At 45.1% G+C, this 20155-nt stretch overlaps 1 protein-coding gene across 6 annotated transcripts in view; it reads left to right on the forward strand.

Moving 5' to 3' along the window:
- Nucleotides 1-20155, forward strand: part of HAGH (hydroxyacylglutathione hydrolase) — a 933635-nt gene that overhangs the window by 241609 nt on the left and 671871 nt on the right. For all 6 annotated transcript variants that reach the window (XM_069647285.1, XM_069647283.1, XM_069647282.1 and 3 more), the window contains exon 2: nt 14714-14901. In XM_069647285.1, coding sequence (XP_069503386.1) covers nt 14714-14901 — 188 coding nt within the window. The remainder of the gene's footprint in view (nt 1-14713; nt 14902-20155) is intronic.

The following is a 20155-nucleotide window of genomic DNA, read 5'->3' on the forward strand; positions in this document are numbered from 1 at the left end:
GCAAGGGCTTTCAAACCCTACTGCCACAGAGCGCACTAGTTCAAAGCAGACCACGCATTTTAAGGCCCAACAGTATACAGCAGGCCGCAAAATGTATACTCACCACTCGCAATTTCCGAGTGAAAATGTCATTGGGTCGAGTAAGAAATAATGGAACTGCAGTGCATTTAAAGTGCTTGCTTTAACCACTGGGTGGCGCCCGAGCACATAATCTCTCCCTTTTCACCACTGACGATTTTCAGTTAGCCCTATTGACAAAAACATTAGTTATTTTCTTTGAACCGGCCATATACATGACCACTCAGATTCCCCGTCATCATTGCATAAACTTCGATTGACTTCCTATACAATCTAGAATCATTTATATAATTGCTGCCACTACTCATAAATGCTTGTTTGGTAAGTCTAATGATTTAATGAACACTGTTGCCAGGCATCTCCCTTGCAGAACTGTGAGGTCTGCTAACTTCAATTCTTTGATATTCCCTAGATCTAATTTTAAAAGCGCCAGTGGTAGTGGCCTCGTTTGGATTAATCTTCCATCATCACTAAGCCATCAACTCGATTACCCATAGTTTAAGAAACAACTGAAAACTCTTGTTTCAAAAACACTTTACACCTTAGTCCTAAGCATAAGGCTCAACATAGGAAACGTTTGTTCATCTTCAGGTTTACTGGCACTTTAATAACTCCAGGTCTTCAGTGCTATTTACATAAAATGAACATAAGTGTTTTATCATATTACAAAGCGCTCAGAGTATTTTCTTTTTTAGCCCTTTAAACCCAGCCTTAGCAAATAAAAGTATTAGTGCTCCAAGGACGTACACGCTTATAGCCCAAACGTTGACATTTCCTAAATATAACAAAATGCCATCAACATCAAATAAATAAGAGAAGCGAACACACATCTTGGTCTGATACATATCTGAAAGTTAAAACAACTTGTAAAAAAAAACGCTTTCACTAAATTGAGTACTGCTGTGTTGTACAATGCCATTATTCGTTAAAGAATGTGCTCTTAAGTTAACTTTGTAATTGGCTATGCTAAAACTGCCACTGCAGCATGTTTCACACGCTAGGTGTACCCTGCATTAGAAAAATACTATGGGGCATTTTTTTAACCAAAAAAACGAAAGACCGGTTATGGTGGTGCAGCCCACGCACGATATAGCACCCGATATGTATCCTGGCACAACTTCAACACATCATGGACTCCAGGGATTGTGAGGAAACTGTAGTGACTATAATATAGGGCATTTCTCATTCACTCTAATGTGCTTGGGTCGTAGGTACTTGCAAACACACTGTACCATAAAGTGCTTCAAAAGGGGCCACATGACCCATTTTTATTAAGACATTCTTTAAGGTTATCAGTTTACTGCCATTCTTTATAAGACAAAACTGTTGGCTTTGCCAATGCTTGTTCGAAACAGGACTTCAATGAAGTACATACACCCATAGTGTTTATAAATTGAGTGGTTAGAAGACCTGGTTTAGACATTTTTATTACACGAGCAGCTCATTTACAGCTCCAAATATTCCATTTAACTCTCAGAAGACTGCTTTGAGAAAACACTGTCAGGCAACGCTTCATTAATATTTTCTTTGTTTAAACTTTGTGAAAATATGCACATGTATGTATGCATGTGCTAGAAGGGACACACAAATACATTGTTAAAATGCAGAGCACGCTCAGTGCGTAATTGCACTGCCTTTCAGTCACAAATGAAACGAGGGACTTTTGTTTGTGGCTAGTAGCATTCAACTTCAAATGTTGCACCCTGGTATACAGTATCACGTCATCGCTACTTTTGTGGGGCCTCTTTGTACATACAGTCGGCCCTTTATTGACCATAAGATGATTGGCGCTGTTGTTTGTGTCGATCTTCTTCCACATGAACCCTGGCCTCGATATGTTCACACCCTAGCCACACAATTGGTTAATTGGATGAATAGACCTTTCTCTTTTTACATTTTGACCACATGATGTGCACCTGGTAATTGACATGAGCTCAGTGAATACTCTCAAGGTCAAGATAGCCCTCAGTAATACGAGAAGCTTAGTTCGATCCTGACGTTCCGGCACCCCTGCCATGCCTCCCCAACGTTGGCCTAAATCTGCTATCCTCACCCTGTGCGCCTCACAGTACAATTCACAGGACATCTGCCCCTCCCTGGGTTGCCTGTTGCAGACACACTAATCAATCGACAGTTGAGGGATTTAGGAATTTGAATAGTGAGCCTTTGAGAGTGTCAGACAGAAAGGCTGGGGGTTTGGGGACGTGAGTGCTCTAAATCTGGGATCCATGTTTTGGCAACTTCAGACCTCTGCCCTTCTTATCATGAGATTGTCCTTCAAAACCAGGCACACCCCTACCCGCGCTTCGTTGGGCACATTTCTTTTGGATTACATGGGCCTACAGTGTGAGACAAGAAAGGGCTCTGTTCTTAATTGATAGAATAACCTTCTGTGCTATTGCCTGGAGTGGGAGCAGGGATGGGGGTGGGTATTCTTGCTGAGGCCTACAGTTATTATTCCCTGGCACCAGATCCTGGCCATGCAGGGCCTAACTTTAGAAAACCTAACATCTACAAACTCTATGTTTCCCGCAAGCTCTATTATCCCTTCTATACACTACCCCCGAGCCCCTCGAGCCACACCGCTGCGAGGGAGCTGCGCCTAATTTGCTTGGATACTGTTGGCGTGATTCCGAAGGCATTTCGTGCCTACAACCGCTAATATTGCCCTACCAACAGCGGCCAAGTACCAAGGAATCCATTGGTACCCACGAGGCCTGACCTGTTTCAAGATGGCCGCCTTCGTTCTGCTGGGTTAAACTTGCCTGCCTTATTCCTCATCTGCCAAAGCTACCGCCACTGATTGGCTGTGCTCTCCTTCATATTGCCCAATTGTATGCCGGCGAGGCGTAAGCCGGCCTACCGTCATAAGGACCAGGGAAACAAGGACCCAAACCTGCCCCGTGCCTGTCCAGTCTGGTCAGACGCCAACGCCTTGAAACTCTGCCGGTTGGACTTTACCCGGTGCCATCACGGTATGTACCCTCCATGCATTAAACAAACTTTGCTCTTAACATTATTCTGCTTCATTTCATGCTCACTATTTCTGTATCTCACCACCGCCAATTCAGCTCCTCGACCGGCGCCGCACAGTATTGCCCTAAACTATTGCAATACTCCGTTCTTCTAGTCACTATCCACTCACAGCACCTAATGCCTGAACGTCCTACCTGCATTACTGCACTTTCCTAACACTTAGTTAGAGGACCTCCCCTTAGTGTTTGATAATGTCAGTAATGAAACCGACAATGTTTTTATTTCATACTTAACGTGACTGTTCACATCTATGTCTACTGCCCATTGATTTGCTTGGTACGACTACTGCATACCTGTATTTCACCTAACCAGCATGATCTGCCTTAGCTGTGCCTGTGCTCTAGCCTAATCACTGCCTATGTTGTTGTTTATACATATTTCTGCCTGATCGCTGCTTAGCATCTGCAACAGTTCCCAACCTTAGATGTGCCAGTATGCCCTGCTCCCTGATGGACAACCATACTATGCCTACTCTTCTCAGGCTTAGCACAGTTATGTGTCCCCTTGCAATGCATTTGATTTTAGTGCCTTTTTGGCACTCACTGCTAAATTTGATTTTAGGTGTCCATATTTATACACTTGAACTGAGTACTGTTTGCATTTGATTTTATAACCTTTCTGCATTCGAATTTAATGCCTTCTGGCTCGCCCTGCTAAATTTGAATTTAGGCGCACTATTACATGTGAATTCAGAGCCTTTATGCATTTGAACTTATTGCCTTTTTGGCGCTCACTGCCAAAATCGAATCTAGGTGTCTTATATGTATACATTTGAATCTAGAGCCTCTCTGCATCTGAATTTAGATATCTCTTGTTTATATCCATGCTCACATTTTACTCGCAGGTCACCTGTTATGATTGCTGACACTTAGTCTACTCGAGGCACTTGCATCCACTGTGCCGCTCTGATTATTGAGACTACAGTCCCTACTAAAGAGACCCTACCTTGACTAGTGTGAACTACTTCGCAGGTATTCTATTTTGTTAACCAGCACTACCACCATGCACGTCGGTGTGCTCCTGCTACTATACTACACTCTAGCCCTACAGGCTGCCCTAGTCACTCAGTCACCTACCGCATCAACCTTCCCACTTTGGACCAAACCTGACCAGCCACCCATTAGTTTGGCCTGCCCGAACTTACACCACCAGGCACAGCCGTCTGTGACTATGACTCCTAGAATGAGCCCTGCAGTAACCACCTTAGGCTTACATCATGCTAGCATCATGCTAGCAACCCTATCAACCAATACCCCAATGACCCAGCATTGTGGCTGGAACACTTCGCCAGGAAACCCACACCCAACCAACCATGCCCCCTCTCTCTTAGAAACAAGAGATTAGGCACCAGATTTCTCCTTCGACACTCCCGCAACAACACCTCCAAGCAAACTTTACACTCACCCCCTGGTTCACCCTCTTCCTCCGCCACATGCAACTCCCCCACCACAGAGATTAAACTGCCCATGTTCAAGGGCGCCCTTATCAACGCCAGATCTCTCTCAGCACACGCATTAGACATTGCCGACCTTATCACCACTTCTGACCTCGACTTCATCGCTATATCTGAAACATTGCTACATGCTGCATCTGGCCCTGCACTATCCTTGGCCCTACCGCCTGACTACGGCATCACGCACTGTGACCGTACCACTGCCCTTTCCAGAGGCGGTGGTGTGGCCTTCATCCATAAAAACACCCTGGACCTAAGAGTGGTACCTGACCTCTAACTCAGCCGAGTCGTTGACAGTCAAACTATCACTATCGCCCAACCAAACAGCTACCCTCCACCTAATCTATAGGCCCCCAGGTCCAGCACCAACTTTTGTCGGTGAAATATCCACCCTCCTCCTTGACAAAACTAAAAATAATTCACAAACCATCATCCTAGGCGACCTTAATTTAGGTCTGGGTGACCCAAAAGATCCTGTCGCAATAGATCTGGAAAATGTTCTAACCGACCTTGGCCTCACCTTGTGCATTCAAGAACCCACCCATATCAAAGGCAGAACCCTTGACTGGCTAGCCGGCTCTAACTGTAATATTAAGGTTCTTGACAATACCCCCTGCTTATGGTCTGACCATCACATTATAACTTTCAACATTGAAGGTACCCTGCGAACTCCGACACCGATAGCCCCAGCGTGCCAGACTAGAAGTAAAAAGGACATAACTAAGGAGAAACTCTTCCCACTCTTACTCCCTTCCCTTAATGCGGCCACTAACACCTGCTCTGATCCCACCTCCCTTGCAGACACCTACAACCAAACTATGCTTACGGCCATAGATTCTATAGCACCTTTCAAACTTAGGAAGGCTAAACCACAAGCACATCTCAACTCATGGTTCACCCCTCAGTTAAGAATGCTCCGCAGAGCCAAACGTTGTGCTGAAAATCGATGGAAAAGCCACCCCTCGGATGAGCATAAAGATGGTTTCCTTCTGGCCTCACTGACCTACAAAGATGCGATCATGACCGTAAAAAAAGAATCTCTTAACAATCGCATTATGCAAGCCGATTCGAACACAAAGGACCTTTTCAGACTCCTAAAAGAGTTAGAAACTCCAGTCGCCCCCCCAGACACTTGCACGAAAGATAGTAAATGGTGTGCTAACATTCAAGCAGCCTTACTAAATAAAGTTTCCATGCTACAATCTAAAATTAAAAACAAGCAGGACAGCCTGAAGCTTGACAACCGTGCACACTCCCTGACCAGGGCCCTCCCGCCAGACACTGCCAACACTAAACCATTTACCTTCTCACCACTCACCGTTACCGAGGTAGAAAATATCATCCTGAGAATTAAAACTTCCAACTGCCAGGGTGACCCCTGCCCAGCTCCTATCATTAAGGACGCTGCACATGACTTGGCCCCATTCATTACGGCCTTCATCAACTCTTCCTTTAAAACAGGTATTGTCCCAGACAAACCTTAAGGACGCTTGGGTGATCCCTTTGCTCAAGAAACCTTCTCTAGACCCAAGCATACCTACTAACTTTTGACCTATCACTACGGTTCCGTTTTTGCTCAAGATTCTAGATCGCGCAGCATACCTTCAGATCCAAGATTACTTGGAATCTAACAACCTGCTAGGTCTACGACAATCTGGATTCCGCCCTAGACATGGGACGGAAACTGCTTTAATAGACCTAAAAACCCAAATTGAGGTACTGAAGGATCAGGGCAAACTAGCAATGCTACTACTCCTCGACCTCTCAGCCGCATTTGATCTGGTCAACCACCAGATCCTATGTAGGCACCTCCACTCTGCTGCCAACTTCTCGTCCTCGGCTGCGGCCTGGATCAAATCCTTTTTGAGTAATAGATCCATGATGGTCTTTGCCCCATCTGCAGCCGCGGACCCCTCCCCAATTCACTGTGGTGTACCTCAGGGATCTTGTGTGTCACCTACACTCTATAACATCTTCACGAAACCCCTCTTTGATGTGCTCGACTATCTGGGTGTCTCCTACACTAATTACGCGGACGACACTCAGATACTCATTCCCATTACAGGAGATTATCTAGCTGACACTAAGGCCCTTAATGACATCTACCTGGTCATCCAAGCCTGGATGGCCCAACATCAGTTATGCCTTAACGATGACAAGACGGAGCTCCTGATCCTGGGCACCGCACAACGCCTGAACAAACTAGAGCCTTGCTATTAATCATTTACCATTGATGGTAACACCATTCGAGTGTAAAATTGATTATTGCAGTGCTCTCTACTTGGGCACCAGCCAAGAGAACCTGAATAAACTCCAAACAACCCAGAACAATGCTATCCGCGCCGCCCTAAACATCCCTCGCAACCATCACATTTCAGAATCTAGAACTAACCTAAAGTGGCTACCTGTCAAATAGAGAATTTCTCTAAAAACACTCGCCCTTACGCACAAATGCTTGGCTAACAAGGCCCCTATCTACCTATGCAGTCGGCTGTCGCGCCACTCGACCTCCCGACCACTAAGAACTGCCCAGTCCCACTTTCTCTCGATCCCTAGGTTTAAACTGCAAAAAGCGGGGGGCTCGAGCTTCCCTGTCCTAGCCTCTAAGCTTTGTAGCGGGGAGGGAGTTCCACTCAGAGCGCAAGATTCCTTCAACACGTTCAAGGCCAATACCAAATCTTGGCTGTTCCACCAACTTTAAGATATGGTCAGCACCCCTGTCGTACTTGCTTGGTCTGTTACTTTTCTGCACACCCTATTGTATTCACGGCTGAAACCACTGTAACTCTTGTAGATTTGAACACTGTTAATATTTCTATTAAAGTTTAATTTCTTGCAATTTTTATGTCTGTATATATGCATTTCTGTAACTTTGTACAAATTGCGCCCTGATGCTTCCGGGCCTGATGGTTGCGCGTTATAAATAAACAAATACAAATTAGGTGGGTGCACTCTTGGCGTATTGCTCTCGGTGTAAACTGCTTGGGGGGACATGGGAGCTATACATGCATCCCAACAGGAATAAGTAGAAATAGTGAGATAAAAGATTTGTCTTGGAATGTCTGTTTAATGGCCAATTATTGTATAGCCTGTGAAGCAATACACATCATTGTAATGTGCCATGTTACACACTTAAGTGTTGTACCCCTGAATTAAATAATTGAGGAGATGGTTGCCAGAGGAGTTATTGATATGCTCAGTGTTACACCCTCCCCAGTAGAACAGGCAACTATTCAGGTTAAGGTTAAAAAAAAAAAGAAAAAAAATGTTCCACATCCTTGGATTTTGGCTCTCCTAAATCTATTCTTCAGAGTTTTAAACAGAGTCGTTTCTCAGTTCACATTGGTCCATGAGACACGGTTTCCAAGCAGTAAGTAATTCCTCACTTCACTCTGGATTTTGTGATGAATCCAGGGAATTCATCCGCTCTCCCCAAGGGGGAGCCATCCCTCCCTTTGGGACTACGGAAGTGAGCCCAATACACCATTTCCTCCATAGGGATCAGGACAAATGTGGTCCTACTGTGGGTGATTGTCCCCTCCCACCCTCTGGGGACTAGGAATGCCCACGGGAGGGTTCCACCCCACCACCCTTCCTTTCCAAGATCTCAATATTTATTGGTGTTACAGGAATTGAAGATCTCATCAATGTGCATGGCCTCTTTAAGGTAGGTTGCTTGGTTGCTGACCTGTACTCCTTATCACCTGCTGAAGCGGCTGTTTACCAATGGACTTCTCATCTTTGTTCCAGGGAGAAAGTTAAAGCCAGGAGGAAGTCGGCAGGCAGAAACTCCGCTGGAGACTGCAGAACGCTGACCTCAGGCGGGAAGCCGTCCCAGTGTGAGAGAATGGAGAGCTACAACGAGGATGCAGTGGGTGGAAATGGAGGGCTCTGTGAGGAACGTTGGCACTTTAACGAAGGTGGGGAGCCCAAGCAGACAGGGCAGCTGAGACAGGAAGCGAGCAAAGCAGCACCCCGAAGTTCCAGCGCCCCGACGCACAGACTCTGAATTCCTGAATGCATGAACAACTGAAAAATCGACCGCACAACCCGCAGAGGAAACCAAGGAAACCATAGACACTGATGCTAGTACAGAGTCCTGTTGCTAGAAAGAACGTACAGGGCTACTTTGTGGGACTAGTTGGAGAGCGGAGTAAGCGATAAGAAGCAGAGCTGACCAAGCCCATAGCCCACCTGAGGCTGAGAAACCAAAAACCCTGCAAGAGGGTGAAGGAGAGATGCGAAGTGGGGCTGACCAACGCCTAAGTGTGCTTGGGGCTGAGAAACCTAAGAACCAGTGAGATGGTGAAAAGGAGTGATGGGCTGAACAGGCCCATAGCGTACCCATGGCTGAGAAGCTGAATACCTGGCAAGGGGGTTTAAGAGAGATACCAAGCTGTGCTGAACAAGCCCATAGTCCGTTTGGTGCTGAGAATGGGAACAAGCATAGTGCATAGAGCAGAACAAGCCTGTAGCCCACCCATGGCACGCCTGTAGCTGAAATCTTAGGAAACCCACAAGAGGACGAAATCTGAGACAAAGCAGGCTGGGTGGGAGCAGTCCACAGCCCATCTAACACAACAAATTTTGGCACAAGCCTAGAAAAACAGAGACTAAACTGTGTTTATTTTGTTCTAACCCTCAGTTTACCCGAGTCTGGAGAATACAACCCTGACAGAGGGATAATGGAGTCATTTTTGAAATACCTGATAAAGACATTGTGTTATGCAAGAGACCTACTTTCTTTTGGAAATGGATTTTCGTTGTGAACAATCTTGTACCAGGAGCTTTAAGAGACTGTGAGAACGTTGTGGGTGGGGGTAGCAGAAAACCAGCCACTACTAATCTCCCAAGGGGGAGTAACCCATAGGCTAAGCAGAGATTCTTTCTTTTCTTGGTTTTCTTTCTTTTCTTTTTCTTCCTTTTAATTCTTTTCTTTCTTTTGTTTCTTTCCAGACATAGTTTAGCATAGCTTCAGACAGAGTTTATTTTTGTAAAGACGCCCTGACAAACACCTTTTGTTTTCTAGTTTAGGGAATTCATTGTAGAAATGGGGTCTAGAGTAGGCTTTGTAGTAGAGTGGCAGGGGAACTATTAGCAGTCTCCCCCCGTCTACGTGCAAGAGGAACTAGGCCCTGGAAATCTCCTACCCCAAGAACGGAAGACCCAGCCATAGGACAAAGTTTACTGTCTGTATCAACAATTCAAATGACATGGATTGCAACATGAACAACGCAACATTCTCCAAGAGCTCTCCCTCTCCAGGCACCTGTCATTCCATTTTGTTGACTAGTGACATCACAAAAACAAAGTTACATCACAAAAACCTAACAGGGGAAGGGATAGGTTAATTAGGCGAACTATATATGTATTCCATAAGGGGTTAGTATGATCATTGGGTAAGCCATATCTGGTGGCTCTTCCGGAGACGACCTCTCTGTCACAAATACAAATTGCAGGTTAGTATAAAGGTGATTGGATGGTGCAGCATAGTGTACGCTTTGCATGGAAGGTGATTAGGGATTGGACAGAAAGGGTCTTCTCAGGCTTGGACAGCTACCAGGCTAAGTGCAACTATTCAAGGTCGTGGGAACGACCCTGAAGGTACTGCATGTTCCCAATCATGCTCTGAAACACTTGTGTATGGGCGCGATATAAATAAAATGTCATATCAATAAGTTACCATCTCTGACCTCCTAGGCCCTGAGACAGAACATTCGGCTTTGAACCTTTATAACTGTTGTATCCTTCTACCCCTGGTTCGATGGGAATATCTTTCTCAGTCTGCCTCAAATTAATAGGCTTTGTCTCCTAGATCCAGGTCACTTGTGTAGGGACCACGAAATTGAGCTCTTTTGCTTGCAATTAAGAGGATTTTTGTCTGTGTCCCTCGCAGGTGCCCTATCTCCTCTGTCAACTGGAAACATTCCTTCCCTACTTGTCCTTGGCGAGGCTGTGCATGGTTTCTGCACTGGAAGAATCAGTCTGTCAGCCTTTCCCATTTACTCCAACGTACCTATGGCTTCCATCTTTATTCGCATGGCGGTTCTTGTTAGTTGCAATTAAGCGTTGGCAAGCCGTTCATATATATTTTTAGGTGTTTTGCAATTTCTGCGTAGCAAAAGGTATACTTGTGTTAGTCTTCTAACTATGTGAGCATTTGCTTCATGTGTATTGCTTCATGTGTATCAGCAATAAACTGAAGTGTTTCTGTAGTTTTGTGCACGGATGCCTATGTGCTTCATGTCTAACATATCTATGTCATAATGTCGGTCGGCGTTCTTCGATGTTGCAGGTCAACTTCTTTGATCGATGACAGCTGTATCTCTTCAATTCTGTCATCTGGGATATGGTCTGAATTCTCACACCTGCGATATATCAACGATGGTGAGGAAGGGCCCAGAAGCGATGTACATCTCTCGTTTCTCTGTCGCCGGGCTGAGAGTGGGATGGGTGTAATGAGAGCCATGTTTGGGTCTCCCTCTTCAGTTTTCTGTAAGTTGGTTCATAAAGTAACTTGTTCAACAATGTCCTCTGGTCCGTCTCCTATGTCTGACTTACCATAGTTTTAAGATTCCATCAATGTGCAGCTTAACTCCTTGTTTCCAGCTTTTTTCAACTTATTATTTGGCAAGGCCCTGTCTTTTCCCTCTGGGTTTGGGTTCTGGACTGCAAGCTCTTTCCTTAAGCTGTCCTCACTCTTGCTGATATTCACCCCCCCCCCAACCTTCTTTCTCTGCCTCGTTCTTTGGCAGATGGGAGTCTGTTACAGCTTGTTGGGCTAGTCTCTTTCAGGATCTGCCGGTGCTAAGCCATTAGTGGCCTTCTGGTTGAACTCTGTTCAGCTTGGTTGTTCTTCTTGTCTTTTCAGATGCTGACAGCTTCTGTAGCTTTGGTGGTATTGCTATTTTCTGCCATTCCTCTACATATCTTCCTCAATCCAAATGGATAGAATCTTTGCCCTTTTGCCAGTGCAAAATGTTTTATTGCACTGCAAGAAGCATCACGTTACCACCTGCAAGGAGGAAATGCTCTCAAGCACAATCGTCTTGGCCATATCTACAGAGATCTTAGTCAAAACAATAATGGAGGTTGATGGATCATGTGACTTTGTTTCTTTCACTTCGAGCCGGGATAGATCCCTGGCATGCTCGTTCCTTAGGAAGGCAGTCCAAGTAGCGCTCATTGCATATATGACCAATACAGTAGGGTTGATTGCCCAGAGGCAGTTTGCTGTTTACTCAGCATCACAAGATCATCATGCCTTTATTGTGCCTCAAGCCTCGAATTTGGGACAAAAGGTAACCTGCAGTTGTTGCCGATTGTACCCATACAAGCTGGCAATTTATGAACTTCAAGTGGCAACAATATTTTTTTTATTTTTAACTCTACAAAAGCAGTTATCACTTGATTTCAAAAGTACTGCTTTTTCCTCGCTAATAACTTCCTTATTTTGACTTTGTCAGATATCGTCATCTGCAGTCCTTTTGAATCCACCTTATTGTGGTATCGGTAATTTCAGATTCTAGATCTGCACTGCTTGTTGGGAACCGTAAATTAAAACTGGACCTGTACTGCCAGGCGTTCTGAATGCAGTTGATAATGGGGAGTACAGGACTTGTAGATTAGTAACAAACATTGACAACACCAATTGGTCCGGCTTTTAAATACTAAAACACTTTTGTTTGCTGAGCACTAAGATATATTAAGGGCTATTTTATAAGACTTTGTTTTATGACAGTTGTACACTTGTAAACGTTTTGCTATTTGTTTCATTCTGTTTACCAGTAATTAGCTAGTTTTCCTACAGCTTCCAACTTGATTGTCTTCGGATAATACAATTTGGTTAGGTGGGAAAGTGGAAGATACTGATTTGACCAATGTACACAAATTGGGTGATCAATATTATTTGTGTTCAACTTAAGTGATTACAAACCTATTTAAAACATATTATAAAAAAACGAAATAATTCAGTGAAGCGGGTCGGAAAAAACGAGTACATTTATTGCAAGTGAGAAGAATGCAGCAAGAGGAACATACATTTATAACCACTCTCTCGCAATCCTGCAATATCTACTGCCAACAGCAGGAGTGTTTTCCTCCTCTATGCTTTAGATGTATATGTTGCAACAGCGAAAACCACCACTGAATCTTAGATCTTTAATTTATCATCCAGGAGATGCATCTCTTTTAAAATGTCCTTGCCTACTTCTTTGGTTTTCCGTGTGAGGTCTTTGTTTTGGAACCTCCTTTCTGTCGTGGCTAGTGCCAAATTATTGGTGCCGTTTTAAAGGTATCTCTCTAATGTGTTCTACTTACTTGTGATCAGGACTTTTCAAATCATTTGGGGAAAGGGCTGAGTCTCACTTAGCATTGTGTATATATCTTAAATCACTTTGTTCAATGTCATCACTCTAAAATTAATCTTTTCCTTGTTGATTCTGAATGGTACCAAGCTATTTACCTGCTGTCCGCAAAATTATTTGCTGTCCAAGTAAGTCTTTCCAAAAGGAACAAAAACAGGAAATGTTTCTGTTTTTTAAAAAGCAGTGCCACCTAGGTTTTTGTCTAGTTTGGTTGGTGCAATAGCTGTTACTGGCCAAACATCGAAAAGGGTTTTGGGGCGGAGAAGCATGGGCATAAGTTTAGGCAATCAAACAATAACTCTGAAGTCTAGTAATCCGTTTTGCAATCGCATTCAGTCGAAATATTGTATAGTTTAGTTTTTTATACTGATATTTACACAACATTTTTCCCACCGGTCATAAAGTAAAAGATTTTGAACCGCAGTGTGAATTTTACAAAGGTCCTAGGCCAACTGAAATGCTGGTGTTGTGAACTCTTTCAACCCTATGGGAACATTTTCTTAACAAACGTCACCATCTTCAGTGAGAATCATTTGCTGATTTGAAATCAGTCACGTCTCAGTTTTTTATGAAACCATTGTATCTCTAGATACAGTAGTTATATTTTTGGCATGGCTGATTTATTGGACTTTTTAGTACCCAGGCAACCACCCTGGCTATTCACTGGATAGTAAACTAATTGCAGACGTCGCCAGTGTCGACAGATTCATTTTGTGCCCAAACATACATGGAGTTAAATAGAATTTGGAAAGAAGCTAAATTTGAAGGTAACTGTATTTGTGATCTGGTGAAAGGGGAACACAATGAACATTTACTATTTAGCTGGTATTTGCTTATTGGAGTATGTTGATTCAAGATATATGATTTGGGATGTTTGCACCTCTCTCCAGGTGTGTTATAGAATTGTTTACGATCTGGTCAAATATAGATAGCATTGCTAATGGATTGTGGAGGGACGGTGCTCTGAGAAATCTGCCCCATGGAAGTGCATTTGCAATAAGTTACATTGGACAAAGAGAGATTGCATTATTACCAGGTAAAAGACCCTTGGTTAGTCCCTAGCTTTGGGCTGCAGATGGTAATGCCAATCGTTTGAATAACTGCTTATACTGTTTGATACATTGTAGGTTTGTAAGCAGTTGTCTTGTTATACTTTATTGTAATAGCTATGCTGAGCCACTTGAATTGAATGGACGTTTTGGTTATTAACTTGGGCTGCAATTGCCATCTTAGAAGGGAGACAACCTATTCCTTGTGGTGCAATTTACAGTTACAGGGAACGCACCACTAGTATACGCATGATTAAACTGTTGCTGTTATGCTCTTCCTTGTTCTGTAGTGCCCAGCCCATTCTAGTCATGATACATGTATGTACTTGGTCCTGCAAAATCCCCTCCTATATCTACCCAACTGGTTGTGCCCATGGTGTAACAGAAAATGAGGGTGCTTTTTGCAACATGTACTGATGGGGCACATAATATTGGCATTAACTAGAAATCAGTACATACCTGGCTGTTCTGAGGGCTCCCCGATAGTGGGGGATCCCCTGCCTGGCAAGGGCTGTCACACCCCTGTTTGAGTCTCTTATCATAATACTCATACCCACCTATTCACATAGTTTGGCAACCACTCTTTGAATCTTGGGTTTACAAAGACTCTTTCATGCGTTTCCCAAAATTAAGCACAATAACCAAAGTATTCTTAATCTGTGTTTGGTGCTTATATGGTGTTGGACCCAGTGCTTAGAAACTAAATTCTGCTTTTTATTTTGCATTTGCAGGTCCACTACTCCGAGGGACTCGATCTCTCTACGCCACTGCAGAGCCTGATTTTAGAAAGTCTACATTGGTCGTTCAGTCAGACATGAAGGTCGAGCTGCTTCCAGCCCTCACAGATAATTACATGTATCTGCTCATTGATGAGGACACCAAAGAGGCAGCGATTGTAGACCCTGTGCAACCTCAGAAGGTATCTCTCAAAGTTCAATGCTGTGCTTGATACTTGTTTCATGCGCTACTTGATGGTCTGCATTGTGATTAAGGAGCCCATGCCAAAACAAGTAATCTTCGTGTACCTAGCTAAATTCTTTATTGGTGGGATCAAGTGTCAATTTTACTATCCCAATAGTGACAGACCACTGTGTAAGAGTATGATAAATCATTGGGTTGTGTCTGTGTGACACTTCTAGGTCATATGTTTTAATCTTGGAACAGCAATATTCTATTCTCCCAAGTAAGATGACATAAATTGCATTTCATTTGGTTGGAATCTGACCTATTTTATGTGCAAATCTCCTGTTAGTTGTGTGCACTATGTCAAGGTCCGCATAAGAAATTTAAATGGGAGCTCTTTACTCTTTCTGTTTGAATTTGACAGTAATATGATTTTATTTAGGAAATAAAGGAATGTATTCCCAATAGGGTATTTCTTAGGCCACACTAAAAATATATTTTAATTCTGAAACTGCTGTCTTTTAGTCATTCGTGCAAACGAAAAACATACATTTTCCCCTTAAGGTTCTTAAGGCCGTATTAATAGTAGGATTCCTTTTTGTGGCACTGCTCTTTTGGTTTAACTGATCAGAACATGTTTGCACAACTGTGTGGGTTGAAGCAGGAAACAGACTCCAACCTGGTTCTCTTCCCTATTATTGTTAGCTTTTTTAGTGTATTGTTTACTTGTGAGTATTTGCCGGTTTTTACAGTCCAAAATGTGCTGTTACACTGCTTATCTATAAGGCTGATCCAAGGACCATTGTTCTTATTTCTATCCTTGTTACTCAATGTATGCCACTATAGACCTCCGAGTGTGATGGCAGGAATAGAGGAACAATACTTAGTAGGACGCGGGAATGAGCTTATAGAAGCTCAATGCTGTGATCTTCTTTCTAAATTTGATTAATTCGGAGCCCGAGCTGTTGGGTAAGATTTCCATATTAATTATAAGTCTTCCTGACCTGTGTTGACCCCAGACCATTTAGCTTGGACCTGGTAACTATGTTACCTTGTCCCTAGGTGAGTGGAAATGTTTTCCCCCTCTCACCTAGTCTTTTACTCTTTTTATGGGTGACCCTTTTTATGTCTCTCCATAGTGTGTGGTTGGAGTTAAAGTTTCCTATAACTTTACTACTGTTCTCAAGTAGTAAAGAGGTATTTTCATCCCCTTTACATTTTGTATAAGTGAGCCAGCACCCCACACCCTATGTGGAGTGCTGGGGGATACAATGTATTCCCTTTCTTACTTACCTGGTAACATTGTGTTAGAATTGCAAGTTTACATGAATGGCTGGTGGCAGTGGTTTTACCTTTATGATCTTTATTACTTGCAGGATGTTAATTTAGCTTCAGTAATCCACAGAAATTTAGCAAAATGGCGGGGCTCCTTCTTTTTTCACCATTTCCTGTGTGCTTGCTGTTTCGGGGGTATTCCCCTGCCATTCTAGGAGTAAATCCTCTTGCGAACAATGAATCTTTCTGAAACTTTGCATGCATCCATATGGACCTCCAGAGGCAGGAATTAGTCACCAAATGTCCCCTCACAAGAGTTCAGGACCGAGTAATCAAAGAGAATCCAACAAGGCAATATTTGTTTCTTCTTGGTGCTAAGAAAAAGACACCAAAACCACAAAGAGCCGTTGGAGTGCGCTGACTCCTTTGCTGCCAACAACTCTTCTCTCGAGTGCTGCTGCAGAAGCCCACTGAAGGTCCCCCCTTTCATCTCCATGACCAAGGAGCAGGAATCGGGGTCTTCATTGTTGCATCCAGAAGGCGAGCAGCTACGTTTCCAGCTTCACTCTTCATGTACTGTGGCGCTTACCTCAGGCTATCGTTGGTGCTCCTTTGCTTTGGGAGCGCTGTTTTCTTCAATTGGGAGTAGACCTCAACTCCACTGTGCAGGTCTTGCAACATGTATGCTAACTAAGGGCTCCTCTAGAGCTCCTTTGTTTTCTAAAAGAACAGTTGACTGGTTACTTAACCTTTCTCTGAAGATTTTCATCCGAACTGGTGCTGTCCATTTGACTGTGGCTTCGTTGGTTTCCTAAAGGTCCATCTTCTTGATCCTACTGGCTTTGGCAATTCGAGTTCCTCCATGAACTTGAATTGTGAACACTTTTTTTATTTGGGAAACAGACTGCCTAAAATCCCTCTTGAAGAGTGTACATTGTTACTTGTTGCTAGCTGTGCCCTGTCTAACCTTTACTTCCCCTTAAACAAAATTTTGCCAATGTGATACATATATATGTTTTTTAGTGACCTTAACTGAAGTCACTGTCTGCTGGATATGAAAAGTTTTTCGCCTGCATTATTGTTCCTTTTATACTCCTACGTCCCGTCTCCTTTCCTCCATACCTTTGGGACATTTGTCCAGTGGGGCGGGACCGGAGCACTTTTGTAAAAAAAGCATCAAATTGAAAAATGTGTCTGTCCTTCTCTTTTTACGCGGGGTACTGCACGCAGCCGTAACCCCGCCCTTCTTAGCTCCGCCCTGTGCATCGCCGTTCAGTCCTTTCCTCCGCGCGGTCGGGGCTGGAGGCACTTGCATCACCGGGAAGAAATGTTTTCTTTCCCGTTGTCCTTCTCTCCTGCTCCGGTTCTGCGGTCGCGTAGTCCTCCGTCTATGACGGATCGTTTGGGATTTGTCTCTTGGTCCTCTTGCGAGCGTCGCTTCTAGGGCAGATCCCCATTCTTTTTGTTTGGAGTGTCTGGGACCGGATCATCATTGGGACTCGTGTTTCTACTGTGACTCCCTTTCGGTCCGGGCACTTCAGCGTCTTCTTCGTCAGTGGGAGGAGATCTTCCAGCGAGTTCCTCCCCTGCATTTTCAGCTCTTCATGGATTAAAAGAAGAGATGCCCAGTAAGTTACTTACTTTTTAGGGCACCCCGGCCGGGGGGTCTCCTTCCCAAGGTTCTCCAGGTCCGTGAGGGGCCTCGCAGGTCTAATAGGCGTATCAGGGTTTCTCCTAGGGTTCCCGCGAGGGGCCTGCCTACACCGGATCACAATCCGAGGTTCACCAACCAGGTGCTAATAGCCAGCCCATTCGTGCTGAGGCTTTGAGTACCTGAGTTTGCTCCGAGGTCTCCTTGTTTAGAGCTTCCCATACAGACACCGGGGTGCGCCCTGAGGCCTCGGGTGAGGCTTTCTGTATCGAACCATGGTTCAAGGCCCCTCTTGGGGTAGCTATACAGACCGGACTCTGTTCTGAGGTTCCTCTCATCGAGGCTAAGGTGTGTACCGACAGAACTGAGGGACCCGTTAACGTCTTGTCTGCGAGGTGGATTCCTTAACATTCCCGCAATTGCGGTGATACCGGTTCTGTTGAGGGGGCACAGGGAGAGGTCACTGACCGTCTCTCCTCTGTTACCGGCTTGGCCGAGGTTCCTCTCTTGGAGGCTAATTCAAAGGGTCACGACGGATGTCCAGTAAACATCCCAGGCCTCATAGTACTGGCTCTGACGAGGATCCTTGTGTCAAGGCTAAAGTTTCAATCAAGTCCCGTGACCAGTCTGTGGAGTTACCGGCCTCATCCACACATGTGAAGCAGTTCTCCTCAGATGCTTACAAAATGGCAGGCCTTCCCGAGTGGTCTACAGCAGCCATTTTGGATTCTTCCCTCACACCCACGCTTTTGACAGTGGGTGCTGGGAACCTTCTATTTGGTGGACCACCTTGCCCACGGGACGGAGTGAATCTGTTATGCCCTTCTTTTGACTGGCGCTCTCGGATGCCACTACCGCATACGGTCTCACTTCCTCCTACTTCTGCCCCATTGGTCTATGTAGATCGGTTGGTGGTGGGCCCTCTTGGCCGCCTTCCTCACTATGTTCGTGGGGGTATGCCCCTCATGAGTGGCCTCTGCCCATTCCAGTGCCAATGGTTTCGGCAGAGGATGCCTTTTTCGGCATGTTTCAGAGTCTTATGAACACTGATCCCATGAGAGAGTACTTTAAAGGTCTTTTTAGGGAGATCTGCCTTCCGGTGCCGCATCCTGTTCTGGCAGTTCCAGTCACGGCACCTGTCGTCCCAGCAGCGGTGCCACCTCTACCTCGTGGCCCGCCTTCACCTCTTCTGCCTCTGCCTACCTCGTCTCCGGTTGACAAGAATCCAGCAGAGCGATATGTCGATTTGATGCCGGTCGCATCACAACCGGCGGATCCTGACGTGCTGGACGACCCTCGGGCAGATCAGGATAGTGAAGACCAGCTCCGCTCTGTCAGAGCTTTCCATGACCGGGTCCTGGACATGATTTCACTCCTTGACATACCAGTACCTGAGGCACCCGCTCCGCAGGAAGGGGTGCTTTCGGAGCGCTCACCTTGTCTCTGCAGGAGCGCACCGGCCTGTTCCTTCAGAGGGACGTTCTGGCCGAGGCCCGCAAAGTCTGCGATTAACCCCACACTGGGCTACATATAGAGATATCAATAAGAGAATTGACGCCCGTTAAAGGCTTCACACCTCCGAGGAAGTAGCCTTGGCGTCGTGTCCGCTCCCTTCCTCAACGGTGGTAGCGGCCGCCACTCTGTAATCCAAACCGGCCTCTGCGGCCTCTACTGCCGCGGCTCAAGTTCTTGCCAAGGAAGACAAGTTGCTCGATTCTCTGGCCAAGAAGGTTTTTGCCAACTTGGCGCTGCAATTGCGTCAGGCTAATGCAGAGCTCATTTTGGCGGTAGCGAATATGAAATTGTGGAGGAGTTCATTCCTGGGGACAGGCTTGAAGACTTAAAAGGCGGTTTGTCAGACACCAGGGTATTGGCGCAGGATATGCTAGAGGCTGCTGTGCACCATGTCGATACCTCAGCTCGAGGCCTCATGTTGGGGGTGGACACCTCTCGTCAAGCTTGGCTTCATGCAACAAAGTTTTTTTGAAGGAGGTCCAAGATAAAGTTCTGGACCTGCCTTTCGAGGGGATTGGGTCCTCCGACGTATTCCATATCTATGACAGTAATCACCACAGCTGTGCTGCTTCGGAAAATCTTTCGGCGTCAGCATCGTCAATACGCTGTCCTCGAGGGCCTCTGTCGAGCCGACGTCACCGGATGTTGTAAGTAGGACGCACGACGTCCATAGCCTCAGTTCCGTTTTTTCCGCGAACGTGTTCACTTCGGAGATCTCGGCGCGCCTCGGTTCTACTGAATCCTGTTCTTTCGGTTCTTTCGAACCTGTTAGTTTGTGTATTGAAAATGATGTCTTCGGCTTCTTCCACCCCATGGTCGGGTTTTAAGA

This window comes from Ambystoma mexicanum, chromosome 2q, assembly GCF_040938575.1.
Source record: "Ambystoma mexicanum isolate Mex_15411 chromosome 2q, UKY_AmexF1_1, whole genome shotgun sequence".
NCBI lineage: Eukaryota > Metazoa > Chordata > Amphibia > Caudata > Ambystomatidae > Ambystoma > Ambystoma mexicanum.